The sequence below is a fragment of the Myxocyprinus asiaticus genome, chromosome 41, assembly GCF_019703515.2.
Source record: "Myxocyprinus asiaticus isolate MX2 ecotype Aquarium Trade chromosome 41, UBuf_Myxa_2, whole genome shotgun sequence".
Classification (NCBI taxonomy): Eukaryota; Metazoa; Chordata; class Actinopteri; order Cypriniformes; family Catostomidae; genus Myxocyprinus; species Myxocyprinus asiaticus.
In genome coordinates this window covers 15,823,237-15,839,543 of record NC_059384.1, presented here as the reverse complement: position 1 = coordinate 15,839,543, position 16,307 = coordinate 15,823,237, and the positions used below count along the sequence as shown (strand labels likewise).

The window sequence follows — 16,307 nt, the reverse complement described above, 5'->3', positions numbered from 1 at the left end:
TGTGTTTTAATTCCTAGAATAACAGCATATGACAAACTGCAGCAACAAAAACAAAGATCACTGACATGTATACTTTCTAAGATGTCCTCCACAAATAAGTAATATTAAAACTGTACAAAGCAGCAATGTGACCCAGTTGTAACAAAGTGTTTTTAATGTCAAAGAATTCATGGTAGGGCAATTCAGTACAATACTGTATGTATGGGCAGCTATTTTGTGGAAGTCATTAGGTAACATGATCTCTGCACAAAACAGCCAATGTATTTTCCCTAAAAGTTATAATTTGCATCATTTACTCACCCTGATGTCATCTAAAACTTGTACTTTCACGAGAAACACGTTCTTGCATACGTGCTTGCATGTTCGCAAAAGAACTTACACGTGTGCGATACAACCGGAAGTTTTTACATGAACATGCGAGCATGCATGCGTCGAGTAAGGTCGGGTGAACGAGTGTCTCATGAATGTGTGTAGTAGAGCTGGACAGAAGTGAGGCTTTTTGGTAAATAAGGACTGATTTTTTTTTTTTGCTTTGTTTCTCATCCAAAGCTATCATATCACTTCAGAGGACATGGATTAAACCGTTGAAGTCTATGGATTACTTTTATGCTGCCTTCATGTCCTTTTTGGAGCTTGAAAGATTTGGACCTCATTAACTTGATTATATGGACTAAAGCCTCACATGCATTTTTCAAAATATCTTTGTGTTATGCAGAAGAAAGCCATTTGAGTTTGAGATGGCATGAAGGGGTGAGTAAATTATCATTTTCGAGTTAACAATCCCCTTTTAAGATGTTCCAGTGTTCCAGGATAAATATCTGACCACACATATTGCCAAACAACTTACTCAAACTTTTCTTCTACAAGAATGCTGCTATACTTTGCACGCAGTAGAGTTGTACAGCATTACAGGAAGCATTGAAAAACATTTTTAGGCATGTTGGCCTCCCACTGTGTTGTTCTCGTTAATTATTTTTATTTTATCAAAACAAAAAAAACAGGCCTCATTTATTAGCATTGTCAATGTCCAAAGGATCAGGGAAAACAAGCTATTGTAATTTTAGATTTGCCTCTAAATCTAAGACTATACAAAACCAAGGATCTTCATTTATTCAGCATTTAAATACACCATAGATACAGTAGAATGTTCAGAGGATACTATAATAAATGTAAATAAATAGTTTATGGTGAACTTTTCCAGCATATGGCTTTTGCAACACAAAAACAGTGATGCTCTACAGTTAAACATTTGGGACAAGCAGTGACTAATAAACATTTCATTAGTTCATGAATAAATAATTAGCTGCTCTGTGATTATTAAACAAAAAACACAAAATTTAAGATGTATAGTATAGATTAATAGTGGTTTCAGAGAGAGCATTTAGATATTTAAATACAGGAATTTAAAGGAGTATTTCGGGTTCAATACAAGTTAAGCTCAATCAACAAAATTTGTGGCATAACATTGATTACCACAAAAATGTATTTTGACTTGCCCCTACTTTTCTTGAAAAAACCCTCCAAAAAAACGATGGATTCCTGTGATGCACTTACAATGGAAGTTAATGGGGCCAATCATTAAAATACTGTTTCAAAAGCATAGCCACAATACGTAAACAACATGCGCATGATTCTAGTGCGATTAAAAAGGCTTACTAACCTTTTCTGTGTAAAGTTAAAGCCAATGTTATGACAATGTAATATCAACAAACCCTAAAACCACTGTAAAAATTACGATTTAAACAACTTTACAGCTCAGAAGAATTAATGAAAGTGCTTTTAGCTTCACATTTCTGCCTTTAAACCCTCCAAAAATTGGCCCCATTGACTTCAATTGTAAGTGCTTCACTGTAACTTTTTTTTTTTTTTTTTTAAAGAAAAGGACGGACGAGTCTAAATTACTTTTTGTGGTAATCAACATTATGCCAGGAATGCCGTCTATTGAGCTTAACCGGAAAATTCCTTTAAAACAATTTGAGATTAAATGCTGATCAGTAGTTGGAAGTGTCGAGAATTTTTTTTTTTTTTTTTTTTTTTTTTAAAGCAGACTAAGGTTCACATGAGTCAGAGAGAGAATGAAGAATAAAAGAATGCATTCAAAAATTCTAGCAAAACAAAGAACCAAAAGCGAAACTGTCTTTGAAAATTTTTTAAATGGTAATGGATGTTAGATGGTGTTTACTGTCAGGCTAGCTGATGTAAGTGTGCTAGAAACATGGGTAAAGGAGAGCAGCTTCATAGTCTGGTGGGTGACAGCAGCACTTCTCTGAGTAACAAACATAAGGAAAAGCATTAGGAACATCCCTTTGATGACAGCAGGGGGCGCTATTCATACAAGGCAGCATTTTTGCAGGCAGCGTCCCGCACTGGTTATGACCTTTGGAGAAGAACCTGCAACACACATGGTGGTGAAATAATTTATGTGACGCTCCAAATGATGTCACAAGGAATAATTGAATGTTTGCATTTCTAACTTTAATTTAAAGGCCAATCCAATGATGCTTACTTAGTGATGTTTTTGGTTTTGAACCTGTCTGTCCATTTCACCTGAATGAACTCTTCAGAGGGGAGAACCATTCCACTGTCAGACTGGTTGTTCTAAATTAAAATAAAACAATCATTATTATCCAGGTAACTTAACCTGAGTCAAAGTCTTTCTACCAAGTCAGTCCACTGGTGGCCATCTTTGGAATGCTCCTGGGAAGCTATTTCCAGTCATGATAGTGCAGCTCCTGTCTACTTGAATGGGGAAAAACCGATATCTCCAAAGTGGTTGGTCAAGATTACGATCAAAGGACATATTTCAAATCAGCAGTAAAATCTGACAACAATGGTATCATACATTGTGCTTCTTTACTTCAGATTATGCTTAAAAAATAAAAAAATATATTTTCCCGGCTTGTACGGCCATTTTGCATGTGCGTTCTTGAGTTATTTGACAGGCAATGTCTGTATCTAAAAGGTGACTGGCTCTTTTACCTGTAAGGCGGGACTTCCTTTCTATAGCCATTGACCATTGGGGCGTTCCAGTTTCTCGCATTCATGTTAATAAAAGTGGCCTGTCTCTGCTAAATAGTCTCCGCGTGTATTCATTGACTCTAATGTATTAAATAACTTACATCAGGGATTTCTTTGTGAAGATCCTCCTCAAAAGTGTTCATGACTTTAATTTTCCCAGATTCGATGTAGCTGAAATATACAAGGAAATTAGTATTAGCCATATTATTCCTTCATATTCTGTCTATATTTTGAATACATGTGTACCTTGGAGTCCCCAGGGTTTTTTGGCTGGTGTCTTTCTGGTCAAGATGCTCTGAGACGTTGTTTTCTCCAGAAAGAAACGTGTTTAGTGGAATATAATCCTTCCCATCCTATTTTAAAAAATAAATAAAAAAGAGTTAACTTTTCTGTGACCAAATCTTGAGTTTAAATAATACGGATGTGTATGCGATCCATGCAAAGAACAGTGTGAACAAAATGACAATCAGGGACATCCTTAATTGGACAATTGATTCATCAATAAGGAAAATGCTGTTTTTTTATATTAGTTTCAAATTAGCCTTAAGGTTAGGCTTTAGAAATTATAATTTTATATAGCTTGATATAAAAATAATAGACGTTTATGGCATGTCCCCAATTAGAAGAGAGATTTACGCCAGCACAGTCTGATGCAAACCCACCTGTTGGACACAAGTCAGCAAAAGGTCTCCCAGTATCTCCACTAAAGTAGTGAAAGAAGGTCTGTCCTCAGGGTTATTCTCCCAGCATGCCCTCATGATGCTGTAACTGTCATACAAATACCACAATCTCATTACTGCAAGCAATTTAAAAAAAAAAAGCCTATACTTTGTTCAAGTTGCATTTAGCTGTATTGTAGATTTGATTCTATAATTCAAATGCATAATGAACATTTGTAAATGATGGTGAGAACTTACATCTCGGCAGTGCTGTACTCAGGAGGACACATTCGTGTTCCCTGTTTTAGTCTGTGGCAAAACTCCTCATCAATGTTCAGCCCTGGGTATGGAGATGCTCCTGTTGACCACAAACCAAAAATAACATTCAGAGTTGGGACACAATTGGGTATAACTGTGTGCAGGGTTGGAAGGGTTACTTCTGAAATGTATTCCACTACAGATTACAGAATACATGCTATAAAATGTAATTTGTAATATATTTCATTAGATTACTCAAGGTCAGTAACGTATTCTAAATACTTTGGATTACTTCTTCAGCACTGGTAGATTTTTTCACTTGTTTTGACTATAAGACAAAATACACATGTTAAAAATACATTCTCTGAAAAACCTAAATATCTTATGCTGTGTTGTTTCTAAAACAAGATAAATTAAATTGATCTTGTTTTAAGGATTTTTAGATATTTTTACAGGAAAACAATAAAAAAAATTATCAAGAATATGATTTTTGTCCTAATATCAAAGGTCTTACTAGAAAAAAGAAATTATGATCCAACATTAATTTTCTTGATAAAGAAATATGATCGTGTCTGGTAACGTGCATGTAAAATGGCTAGAAATAACATTTTAGCTTAGCGTAAAGCTGACAATTTACACAAGGTTTATTTCTATTTCTTCTGCTCCAAACTTACTTCAAACTTACTTCTCTGTCTGCTAGTATGAATGTAACACATCATAAGAAAGTATTTCACCGCTGTTCAAATGCACTTTGGATCGTATAATTTATGTGTATTCATTTTTCCATCTGAAAGGACTAAATATTAAATGAAACAAATGACAATAAAATGCAAAGTAATCTCTTCAGTAATCAAAATACTTTTTGAATGTAACTGTATTCTAATTACCAATGATTTAAACTGTAACCGTAATGGAATACAGTTACTTATATTTTGTATTTTAAATACGTATTCCCATTACTTGTATTTCGTCACTCCCCAACCCTGACTGTATGGTAGGGTTCTGCTAAATGCTGGTCTGTTCTCAGGTCATTTACATTAAGATAGGGGTGTTTTTTTTTATTTTATTTTTTTTTTATTGTGGTTATGTAGGACATATATTATGAAATAATTAAATATGGCATGCACCAAATGCTTGAATTAGTTGATGTATGTAAAGAGTATTGACATTACCAAGTGAGAAGATCTCCCAGAGGAGAACTCCATATGACCACACGTCACTCTGAGTGGTGAAAACTTTATCAAAGATTGATTCAGGGGCCATCCACTTCAGCGGTAACCGTGCCTTCATGCCAAGATACAACATGGTACATTAATTAAAAGGTCTTTAATTATTCAGCCCTTTTTATTACATTGCTGACCATTCTCTGGTTTATCAATGGAAGGAAAAAGTACACTCACATCTCCCTTCCGCACATAGTCAGGGTCTTTGTAGACATCTCGGGCCAGGCCAAAATCACAGATCTTAACCACATTATTATTGGTCAGCAAGATGTTTCTGGCAGCAAGATCACGATGAATGCACTGCAAAAAGGACAAGAGCCTTTAGATATAGCTCATATAGCAGCTACAAAGATACGGTCACATAAAAGGGAAGCTACTTTACCTTGCGTGAGACGAGAAAATCCATACCTTTGGCCACCTGAAAGCTGTAAGAAATCAGGTCTTCAAGCAACAACGGACTGTTGAATTCTGGAAAAGAACCTTGAGCAGACAGAGTTCCAAAATGTTTATAAGTACACCTTTTTTGTACATTTTTGTATACTTTTTTGTTACTTTCTGTACTCTTTGGAAATACTGTAAATGTTAACAAACATGCCAATAAAGCTATGTTGACTGACTCTTGAGCAAGACATTAATCTCTCTTGAATGAACTGACCTGAAAATGTGCCATTTTTATATCAAGAATTGATCTATTTTTGCATCACTGTTGATGGTTTGCTTCAAAATAAATGATTATTAGATTACTGGAGGACTCCTGTTCATCAAGTTACATTATTTGCATAGTTGTAATTTAAAGTAAAACATGTAGACCTCAGAGATTGTATCTTACCACTGTCCTCATCTGAGCTCTCTCCTCTCTCCTCACAAAACCCTGAACTGGCATTGCTCTGGCTGCTGGACACGCTGGCCAGTCGTCCCTTACATCCCTCCTTCATTCTTCCCTTCTCTTCTCTGTTCATCTGAGTCAGATAAACAGTTGTTTGTATCAATACAGTGAGAGGAAAAACCAGCTATTATTGATGATGATGATGATAATTGGATCCCGTCCAGTGAATAATGCACATAACATCATGAGTCAAATACAAAGACTGCAATGACTGCATACAGTATATATATATTTTATATCATTAGTTCTTTCTGATCATGGATTAGCTCTCCTTGATAAACAATACATATGACAGTATGTATGAAAAAAAATGCAACAACACACTGTTGATCGTGTAAAGCTTCTAAAGGGGCTACTCAAGGAGGTAAGTAGCTTTAGAGATAAGGTCATAAAGAGGGAAGTAAGACATTGTTGTCTTGGTAAACACAGGTCTGTTCATTTCACAAGGAAATGAGAGAAGGGCATACATTTGACAGCAGACACATTTAGATCACAATACCACAAACCACCAACACTGAGACATTCTCTTACTATAGCCTGAGTTTATATTTTAGACATTAGACACGGAAGATGGATGGATAGATAGACAGACAGGATTGATGGGTGGGTGGGTGGGTGGATAGGTGGATGATAGAGGGATAGATGGATGGATGGATGGATGGATGGATAGATAGACAGACAGAAAGACTGACAGACAGACAGACAGACAGACAGACAAACCCTATTTAAAAGGAACACCTCTTGTTTGCTTTTAATGTATGCAGACAGGATGGATGGATGGATGGATGGATAGATGGATAGATAGATGGATGGATGGATGGACGGACAGACAGACAGACAGACACAGACAGACAGACTAATAATATTTAAAAGGAACACCTCTCTTTTGCTCTTAAGGTATGCAGACAAGTTGCATGGATGGATGGGTGGATAGATAGATAGGCAAACAGACAGACAAACAGATAGATAGATATACAGAGACAGACAGACAGACAGACAGACTAACCCTATTTAAAAGGAACACCTCTTGTTTGCTCTTAAGGTATGCAGACAGGTTGCATGGATGGATGGATGATGGATAGAGGGATGGATGGATGGACGGACGGACGGACGGATGGACAGACTAACCCTGTTTAAAAGGAACACCTCTCGTTTGCTCTTAAGGTATGCAGACAGGTTGCCGAACTTGCAGTATTCCACTATGACCATCAGAGGCCCTGAATAAGACAGCAGACAAAGTATAATACATAAATACATATAGAACAATAGTCTTAGCTATTATAGAATAGTAATTCCCTCTCTGTATTGTGATTAATGTAAATGTATTTATATATTTACTTATAGATAACATCTTGCAAAAGGTTTTGTTTTTTTAACTAGATATTCACAATTGGTTTATAACAAAACCCCAACATTGAGGTTTTCAGAGTGTAATACAACACAGTTATGGTAACATTCACACACCTCCTGGTTTGGTGCATGCACCAAGAAGATTGACCACATTAAGGTGATGACCAATATGATTGAGGATCTTGAGTTCCATCATCAGAGCCTTATGTTCACTAGGTGTAGCGCAATCTGCAGGTACATCACAGACAAAACCCATGAGATTCAGAGTATGATGATTCACCAGAGTGATTACCTTACATAATCTAATGCCTGTATTTTAAACAGTAAGTTGGTTTATTTAACAGGTTTTAGAATGTACCTTTAAGCATTTTGACTGCCACTGTGGTGCAGCTGGCTGAATTGCGAATGCCAAAAGCTGATGCCTGCATTACTCGCCCAAATGCCCCTCGCCCCAGGGGCTTTTCTGGAGAATGGGACAATAAGTCTTATATCAGTATACAGCACAACAACGGCAATACCAAAATAACTTTAAAAGCACATAAACACTCATGCATACACATAATTTACCCAATTTAAGGCGGTCACGTGGAAACTCCCATTGGGCAGGGTCATAATGTAACCTATCGCAGTGCTCATCCAGAGGCTCCTCCCCTGGGTGCAGGATGATTGGCAGGTACTCTGCTCTGCCATTAACATTTGGCTGAAAAAGATGCACAAAGTAATAAAGATCTCTAGACCTATATTTGTAAGAATAGCTTTAAAATTCTCATAAACACAAAACTGTTGTAGAAGGATTGGGACAGTAAGTTGAAGGATCATTACCACTTCAATCATTCTTCCAAATAAAATGGAGAAGTTTTTATTGGTGTTCATATTTGGAAGGGACATTTTAATTGGCTCTAACCTGTTTAAGTTTACGAATCAGCAGTGTGAGAAGCAGCCAGAAGAGAGTGGCCACCACACATGTAGATGCCAGAGTTGAGATCTCCATAGAAAGGGATTCAGATGAACCTACAGAATACATAAGTGTAGTCATACACACTCACAGAATATACATATTTGAAGAGAGAACATGACAGTATAAAAAGGTTATTTAGGTTGCTGTAAATGTTCCTGTTAAGGCCTCTTTGTTATTGTAGCCATCTAAGAGTAACATACCATATCCGTAAGGAGCATTTTGTCAAACTAGTCAAACACAGTAGACTAATTCATCTTTTTTCACACTCACTCTGTCTCCCCTTTGTTAATGCATAGAAATAGCAAAACAGTTTAAGGCCATCTGTGGGAAATGAAAAAAGGAGACAGTTTCCTTCCTGACCTATCGGAACAGAACAGCATGAACGTCTCCTCTCAACACTGAGTTTAGAAGCATCCGATCACAGAGAATGACGGAGAGTGAGAAAAAGAGAGAGGTTGAGAAAAGTATAGAGAGAGGCATAGAGAGCTATTTCGACAACAATAACAAAAATGTATCAGGTTAAATACAAATTAAGCACTATCATCAACATCTGTGGAAAGCTGTCAAATTCCACATCTTTTTTCATTTCTTTCTTTTTCTATTTTTTTGTTTTAAACAGGCACAAGTCAAATTATTTTCTATGGTAATTAACAGCATGCCAAAGATGCTGTTTAAGTAGTTTATTTTACCCTGAAGTGAATAACCATTTAAGAAAGTTAGTTATTGCAAATAAAATGTAACTCTCTTTAAAAAGTAAGATATGAAAGTAAAATTACAAATGTAATTTGTAATGTGTAATACACATTACTGTTAAAGGAATAGTTCACCCAAAAATGAAAATTCTCTCATCATTTTCTCACCTTGATCCCATTCCAGATGTGTACGACTTTCTTTATTCTGCTGAACACAAATGAAGATTTTTAGTAAAATATCGTTGCTCTATTGGTCCATTCAACCGACAGAGCAACTTTGAAGCTCCAAAAAGCACATAAAGCTATGAAGAGATATGATAGGTGTGGGTGAGAAAAATCAATATTTAAGTCTTTTTTGACTATAAATCTACACTTTCACCAGTCCTACAATGCCCGTTCACCAGAGGACATAGTTCTTCTTTTTCTGTTTTTTGCTGATCCGCATTGTTTGTGCATATCGCCACTTACTGGGCAGGAAGAAGAAAGAAAAAAGGAAGGGATAAAGGAAAGGAAAAGAATAAATAAATCATACTGGCACAACTGCACAGTAGGTGGCGATATGAAGAAACATTCATTTAACCACTGGAGTCATATGGATGACTTTTATGCTGCCTTTATGTGCTTTTTGGATCTTCAAAGTTCTGGCCACCATTCACTTGCATTGAATGGATGGACATAGCTAAGATATTCTTCTAAAAATCTTTGTTTGTGTTCAGCAGAAGAAATTAAGTCATACACATCTGGGATGGCATGAAGAGGAGTATATGATGAGAGAATTTTTATTTTGGGGTGAACTATCCCTTTTAGGTTGCTTACTGTGAACCCAAATGTGGGCGGAGCTTTCCACAGATCCCCTCTCATTAGTGGCCTCACAGGTATAAAGTCCCTCATCTTCGGCTGTAATTCTGTCAATATGAAGAGTACCTTCCTTTGGTAACAGCATAATTCCTGTCGATAAAAGAAAACATTTAATTCATAAACAGGACAGTTGTTCCTGCTCTTGCATAGTATTCTGGTAAGGAAGAATATTTTTACATTTATATTTATCTTTTAACATACAGTATAAGTATACACATATGTTTCAACATTGTTTTTGAACAACATATAAGTAACTAACACATAGATTACACATTATAATGCGCCAAATATTTGCTAGTCATGTCATTTGCTATGAACAGAAGTTATGTTTTCCTGAAGAGTTCACTGCTGGAGCGATTTCCATTACAAAATAGCTTTAGTGATTTTTTTAAAGCGTATTTAAGACTGTTGACAGTTAAATAATGGTTCTAGAGGCGCTAAAAGACAATTTAGGTTGCACGAGACGAACGCGTGTGGAGGCTTCACGCTACTCCCCGCTGCATCCACGCACAACTCACCACGTGCCCCACCGATATCGAACCACATTATGGCAACCACGAGGAGGTTACCCCATGTGACTCTAACCTCCCTAGCAACAAGGCCAATTTGGTTGCTTGGGAGCCCTGGCTGGAGTCACTCACTCCAGGGGTGGTAGTCAGCATCTTTACTCGCTGAGCTACCCAGGCCCCCCCCAAATTTATTTTATTGAAATAAGTTCTCAAATATGTTGTGCAGACTTGCAGTCTTACCTGATACCTGGTGGAGCTTCTTTTGGTCTTTATACCATGTGATATCAGGATGTGGAATTCCCTGAGCGGGGCAATGGAGAGTGACTGAGTTGCTAATGTTAACACTGTGATCACTCAGATTTTTTAGCAGCACTGGAGCCTGCAGAACTTCAGAGGGAGACAGAGAGGCCTCAGGGTCAACAAGCATTTTGTCACTAACAAAAAAATACCATGGTATTAACCTGATGTTTTGAAAATGGTATGGTAATGATTCAGTACCATGGTATAGTATCAAAGTCACATGCAGTTACCTCTTGATACCATCTCTAACCATTTCATATTACTGCCACAGCACATTCCATATCCACTAGTTCAGTTTAATAAAAAAAAATCAAAATCTTTGGGGAGACTTACGGAAAACAATTGCCGTCACATGTGGCACTTAGCAATATGAGTAACCACCTAATAAAGTAACTGAGTGATTTATGAGGGGCGCATGTGTTGCGTCCGTTATTGTTACATAAGTGTGAATAGACTGCTTGTTGTATTGAGGCCTGGAATGTTTGAATCGCAGCCATTGGATTTGTGCCATTCAGCAAAATCCCTCTGTTTTGTCTTAATGACACATTCAGCAGTTTATAAAATGGCCGGGTTAGCTGGCCAAGGATGCCTTCTATTGCATTAACAGTGGATAGGCTCATACTTTTCAGAGAGATAAGTGTAGATGATATAGATGATATAGATACTATAGAGGAGTAGCATCAGATTAATAGATTTGATTGTCATAGATTAATGTATGTGGAATGAATTTAACTGGAATACATTTTTTGCATTAAAAGCTTTGTAATAAACTGACTCTTGCTTCAGATATTTTCCTCCTGGACACAAATTATTATTGTCTCTTTCCATGTTCTGTGACAGTGGCTTATTGGCTGATTGTTCTTTGGCCATGTGAAGCAGCCTGTAAATGTGGCATAGTGGGAAGTGCCATTGTATGCTCTTCTTCCTGACTAGAGCTCATTCCCACACCAAAGAGGTTCTGCTTCACACAGCCTTGGAGAGAGGGGCTGCAGGAAGCTCCTGGACCTAGTTCCCAAGGACCCCTTTTGCTCTGTCTTTCTCTCTCTCTCTTTGTTTCTCTTTCTGCCTCTGTTTCTAAATGTGTGTCGCCAAAGTCAGTATCTAAGAGAAGTCTGAAGTTCTGTGTGTGTGGTATGCATCACTTCTTATAGGGAGAACTGTAAGAAACATGACTGTGGTTGCTTTAGTGACAATTATCTGGCTTGTATGCAAGTCTTGTACTTGCTCTGATACAACAGCAATAGAGTGTAAAGTGTATAAATCACTTGAAGGTCCAATTTACCCAAAAATGAAAATTATGTCATCATTTCACAAGTTACTCACCCTCATACAAAGTTATCGTTTGGCTTGACAGCCCATGTCTTCATTCACTTTCATTGTATGGAAAGGAGCAGACAAAACAATCTGCTAAAAAACATATTTTGTGTTCAGTGAAGGGCTGGGTATTGATACAGATTTCCCGAATTTGGTACATTACGAAAATATCGATTTTACACCGTTTATTTTATCATTAGTGCTTCATCATATTGGGCACAATTTAGTTTTTTTTTTTTTTTTAATTTACAAATTCCATGTATTCCAAAATATGTCTTGAAATTGCATGTATTATATTTTTAGGGCTAACTTTAAGATAACCGATGCGGTTGACCAGGGTGCACGGCAATCTCAACCTAGGGAGATATATATATATATATATATATATATATATATATATATATATATATATATATATATATAGTGTTACATGCAAGTATTTACACACTGACATGTAGAACAAGTGCTAAAACAGTACTCTCTCTTTAAGAATAGTGACAGTTCAGCGAGTGTTGACAGATGTGTTTTGGTTGAGTGCATATTAACTAAAGTGAATTCACACAGCTTCTTTATGGCTATGTGTGATTAGAATATTTTTATTTATTTATTTGAACAGAAAGAATATTAAAAGAACAGAAAGGATATTAAGAGACATTATTCAATGGCAAATGGATTGTGTGAATCTTGTCTTTGGGCACACATTACATGGAACAAGTCAAACCAAACTTTTTCACTTAAAATGCAGTGAAAGGATCTCAGTGTTGAATTTCTTCACTGGTGAGCAAAATTTGGAAAATGTACTAGCCAGTGGCTAATCACCGACATTTTTAGTTGCATAGTGCAAAATTTCACCGGAGAAAGCTTTCATCACATCATTCTTGGGATTTAAGAATCAATATTGGGTTCGTTCAAATGAAAATTGCAATGCATCTGAAAATTTTTATTTTTACCCAGTCCTAGTTCAACAGAAGAAAGAAAGTCATATAGGTTTTGACTGAGGATGAGTAAATTATGAGAGACTTTTAATTTTACTGGGGAACTTTTCCTTTAATGAGAGCATGTGTGTATGTTGAGCAAAATGACTCTTCTGAGACACACCTGTGACCTCCACTGGTGTATCTAGGTGTCCATGTTCTCCTGTAAGCAAGTGTTTGCCGGCGCAGCGGTATGTTCCTGAATCCTCTGCGGACACATTCTTTAGCAGAAGGTGCAGAGTGAGGGAGAACTCCCCCTCTGTAAGCTCCCCTTCAAGAACTGAACTTCCCTCTGATGCTGTGGAGTGATTCGTTATTCTATACCATGACATATCTGAATAGAGGTGCTTATTGGCCGTACAGACCAGGTGAAGTTCCCCACCCTCTCTGGGCTCTTCCTCTAAAGATGCGATGAAGTCGCCTTCGACATCTGTGATGGTGGACAAAAGAAGCATAATTTTTCATGACACAGAATGCATTCAGACCTACAGGCAACAAAAAGCCTAGGCTGAGACCATTAAACAAAGAATAGTACAGAGAAACCATTTTGTGTTTTGTGAGTGTTTACAGAGCAGCATTTTTTTGTAACCTTTGATGACAATGTTGAATAGCCATTGTCAATACAAGTAGCAATAAGAGGCTAGTGTAAAGGCTCCCTATTTACTTTAGCTATTTGAAATTTCCCGTGGAAACCACTCGAGGGTTTCCTGATTGAAGATAATGTTTATCTTTCTCGAACACCACCAGTGTTCTCCAAATAATGCGCCACATGAGGAGGCAGTACGATAAGAGCCACAGGTTCCTGTTCACTCCTCCACCCTGTCGCTATGACAACAGCCCCCCTCCACCAGGACAGGCTACATCCACTTTGGCCGAATTTAGCACAGCTTGAAAGCAAACCCTCAAAAACAAGGGGTTAGAGAAGGGAGAGAATGCAAGGGAAAGATAGAGAGAGAGAAAAGGACAATACAAACATGCTTGGAAGTGCAATAGGATTGGAGATTTTAGCATACAGTATTATGGTATTTAGTTGGATACCTGTGACATAGAAAAGAATGTCTAGTTCATCTCTGCCCATGAGGTTGGATGCAACACAGCGATAGATTCCGGATATCACTGCTTCAGCAACTGTCAGAACCCCTACAGTCTGTGGAAACACACACAAAAAAAAATGGTTGCATGTAAGCACAAGAGAAAGTTTAAGACTACTCACTTCCCTGAACACACACTCCCTCTCTGAGGGTAAGGACATGAGTGTAATACAAGAGCAATACAATCAGCATAACATGTTCCTGGAACAACATAACCATCAGTTATAGCTTTAAACCTTACCTACCCCTGAAATCAGAGGGAAAAGATAAAGTATTTTTTACTACTATAAAAAGTAGTAATATGAAGATCTATTTCTACTTGATCTAACCCTTAAAATTCAGACCAATTTCATTGTGAATTCAGCGACAGTAGGTCAAAAGGTCTTCAGCCGAAATCTGTGCTTACTGGAATTCGAAGTTGGAAGTGTTGTTGAACATATGGACATGTGTGAGCTCCAGTTTCTGGGTGAAATGCACATTTTATTAACCACATGCCTAACCTAAAACTCAAACCTAAACCCAACCATCAATGGAGTAAAAAGTAATCTTAGAGAGAAAATGCAACCTACGAATGCACATTGATTATGTGAACAGGATTACTTAATTTTTCCATGGGACCAGAACCTATGTCCCTGAGGCTGCTTGCACAATGTGCTATCAGTAACGCTACAGGAAAAGGTGAACACATTTGCATTGATGTTAATATGTTTAATGGGAGAGGGCGCTTATCAGTAACTCGTCACATTGGGGTTGATGTCAGGGTACAGAAACATTGATCATGGAACCCTGTGATCATGTCAGCAGTTAACCCCTAACCCAAACCCTTAGCATAAACCTATTCCTAAAATCTGATTTGTTAATAGTAATGTTGCTCCAAGACAAACAATGATGTTGATCCAGGAACATGTCCTATTTGGGTAAATCAAGTTAATTGAGTAATGCCAGTCATTTATGTGAGAACTTAAAGAGTTCACAAGAGTAAACACAGTTTACATTACCTCTTGTCTCAAAATTAATCAGAGGTCTAAGCAGAATTTTAACATTTAGCTAGATAACAACCTTTAGTTTGAGGCACAAATGGTGTAAGATTAATTTTGTAACAAGGTTTAAAGGGATAGTTCACCAAAAAATGAAAATTCTCTCATCATTTACTCAGCCTCATGCCATCTATGACTTTCTTTCTTCTGCTGAACACAAACAAAGATTTTTAGAAAAATATCTCAGCTCTGTTGGTCCATACAAGGCAAGTGAATGCTGCCCAGAACCTTGAAGGTCCAAAAAGCATATAAAGAAATCAATATTTATTTCAGATCAGATTAATATTTAAGTCCTTTTTTAACAAAATATCCATTAGCTCCCCTTTCACATTCTTCTTCTTCTTTTATTTTTGACGATTCACATTCTTTGTGCATATCGCCACCTAATGGGCAGGAAGGAGAACTGATAATAAAAAAATAACTCAAATATTGATCTGTTTCTCACCCACACCTATCATATCACTTCTGAAGATAACCACTAGAATCATATGGATTATTTTAATGCTGTCTTTATGTGCTTTTTGGACCTTAAAAGTTCTGGCAACCATTTCACTTGCATTGTATGGACCTACAGAGCTAAAAAATGTGTTTGTATTATGAGAGAATTTGTTCATTTTTGGGTGAATTATCCTTTTAAGACTTAGGTTAGGGATTTGTTCAGATCCCTAAATATGAGGAACAATAGATGCTTGCTTCATTTAATCATTTAATTTTATTTCAGTAATGAGATAGGAATCTACCTTGTCTAACCACTACAGGAATTTCTACAAAAGTAGACCTCTTCAGAATTTTAAAGAACTCAGAGCAGATGCACTTGTGTTGCTAATGTGGATCCTGAGGGAGTTCTGCTTTTGTGTTTTCATGTGCATTCATTTTATTTGTCCTCTGTGATCAGTCCACCCACTAGAACACTCACCTTATTCTTCCCTTGTATCACTTCTTGTCTGTAGCTGATGGTCAGGATGGGATTGTGGGTGGATGTGACTTCTGTCCTCTCGCTGACTGCAGTCCAGGAGGAAGGAGGAGGTTTCTCGCATCTTAGAGAGAAAGAGAGAGGAAGACAGAGGACAAGAGAAAGAGGACGAAAGAAGGACAGCGCTCTCAGTTCACAAGTGTTGATGTAGTGATGTCACAAGACACAGATGTGTGACGCAGCTGCGCTTGAATAGGGAGGACTTCC

General features: G+C 37.2%; 1 protein-coding gene across 1 annotated transcript in view; it reads right to left on the bottom strand.

Annotated features, from left to right (window-relative positions):
* Window positions 1–20: 20 nt before the first annotated feature.
* Window positions 21–16,307, bottom strand: part of flt1 (fms related receptor tyrosine kinase 1) — a 35,179-nt gene continuing 18,892 nt past the window's right edge. The window contains exons 11-30 of the mRNA XM_051682186.1: window positions 16,044–16,164; window positions 14,038–14,146; window positions 13,124–13,429; window positions 10,652–10,798; window positions 9,861–9,992; window positions 8,299–8,405; window positions 7,962–8,094; window positions 7,753–7,857; window positions 7,509–7,622; window positions 7,173–7,261; window positions 5,988–6,117; window positions 5,541–5,638; window positions 5,336–5,458; window positions 5,108–5,219; window positions 3,936–4,035; window positions 3,681–3,786; window positions 3,265–3,371; window positions 3,120–3,189; window positions 2,507–2,598; window positions 21–2,391 (exon numbers count right to left, since the gene is read on the bottom strand). Coding sequence (XP_051538146.1) covers window positions 2,208–2,391; window positions 2,507–2,598; window positions 3,120–3,189; window positions 3,265–3,371; window positions 3,681–3,786; window positions 3,936–4,035; window positions 5,108–5,219; window positions 5,336–5,458; window positions 5,541–5,638; window positions 5,988–6,117; window positions 7,173–7,261; window positions 7,509–7,622; window positions 7,753–7,857; window positions 7,962–8,094; window positions 8,299–8,405; window positions 9,861–9,992; window positions 10,652–10,798; window positions 13,124–13,429; window positions 14,038–14,146; window positions 16,044–16,164 — 2,485 coding nt within the window. The 3' untranslated portion in view covers window positions 21–2,207. The remainder of the gene's footprint in view (window positions 2,392–2,506; window positions 2,599–3,119; window positions 3,190–3,264; window positions 3,372–3,680; window positions 3,787–3,935; window positions 4,036–5,107; window positions 5,220–5,335; window positions 5,459–5,540; window positions 5,639–5,987; window positions 6,118–7,172; window positions 7,262–7,508; window positions 7,623–7,752; window positions 7,858–7,961; window positions 8,095–8,298; window positions 8,406–9,860; window positions 9,993–10,651; window positions 10,799–13,123; window positions 13,430–14,037; window positions 14,147–16,043; window positions 16,165–16,307) is intronic.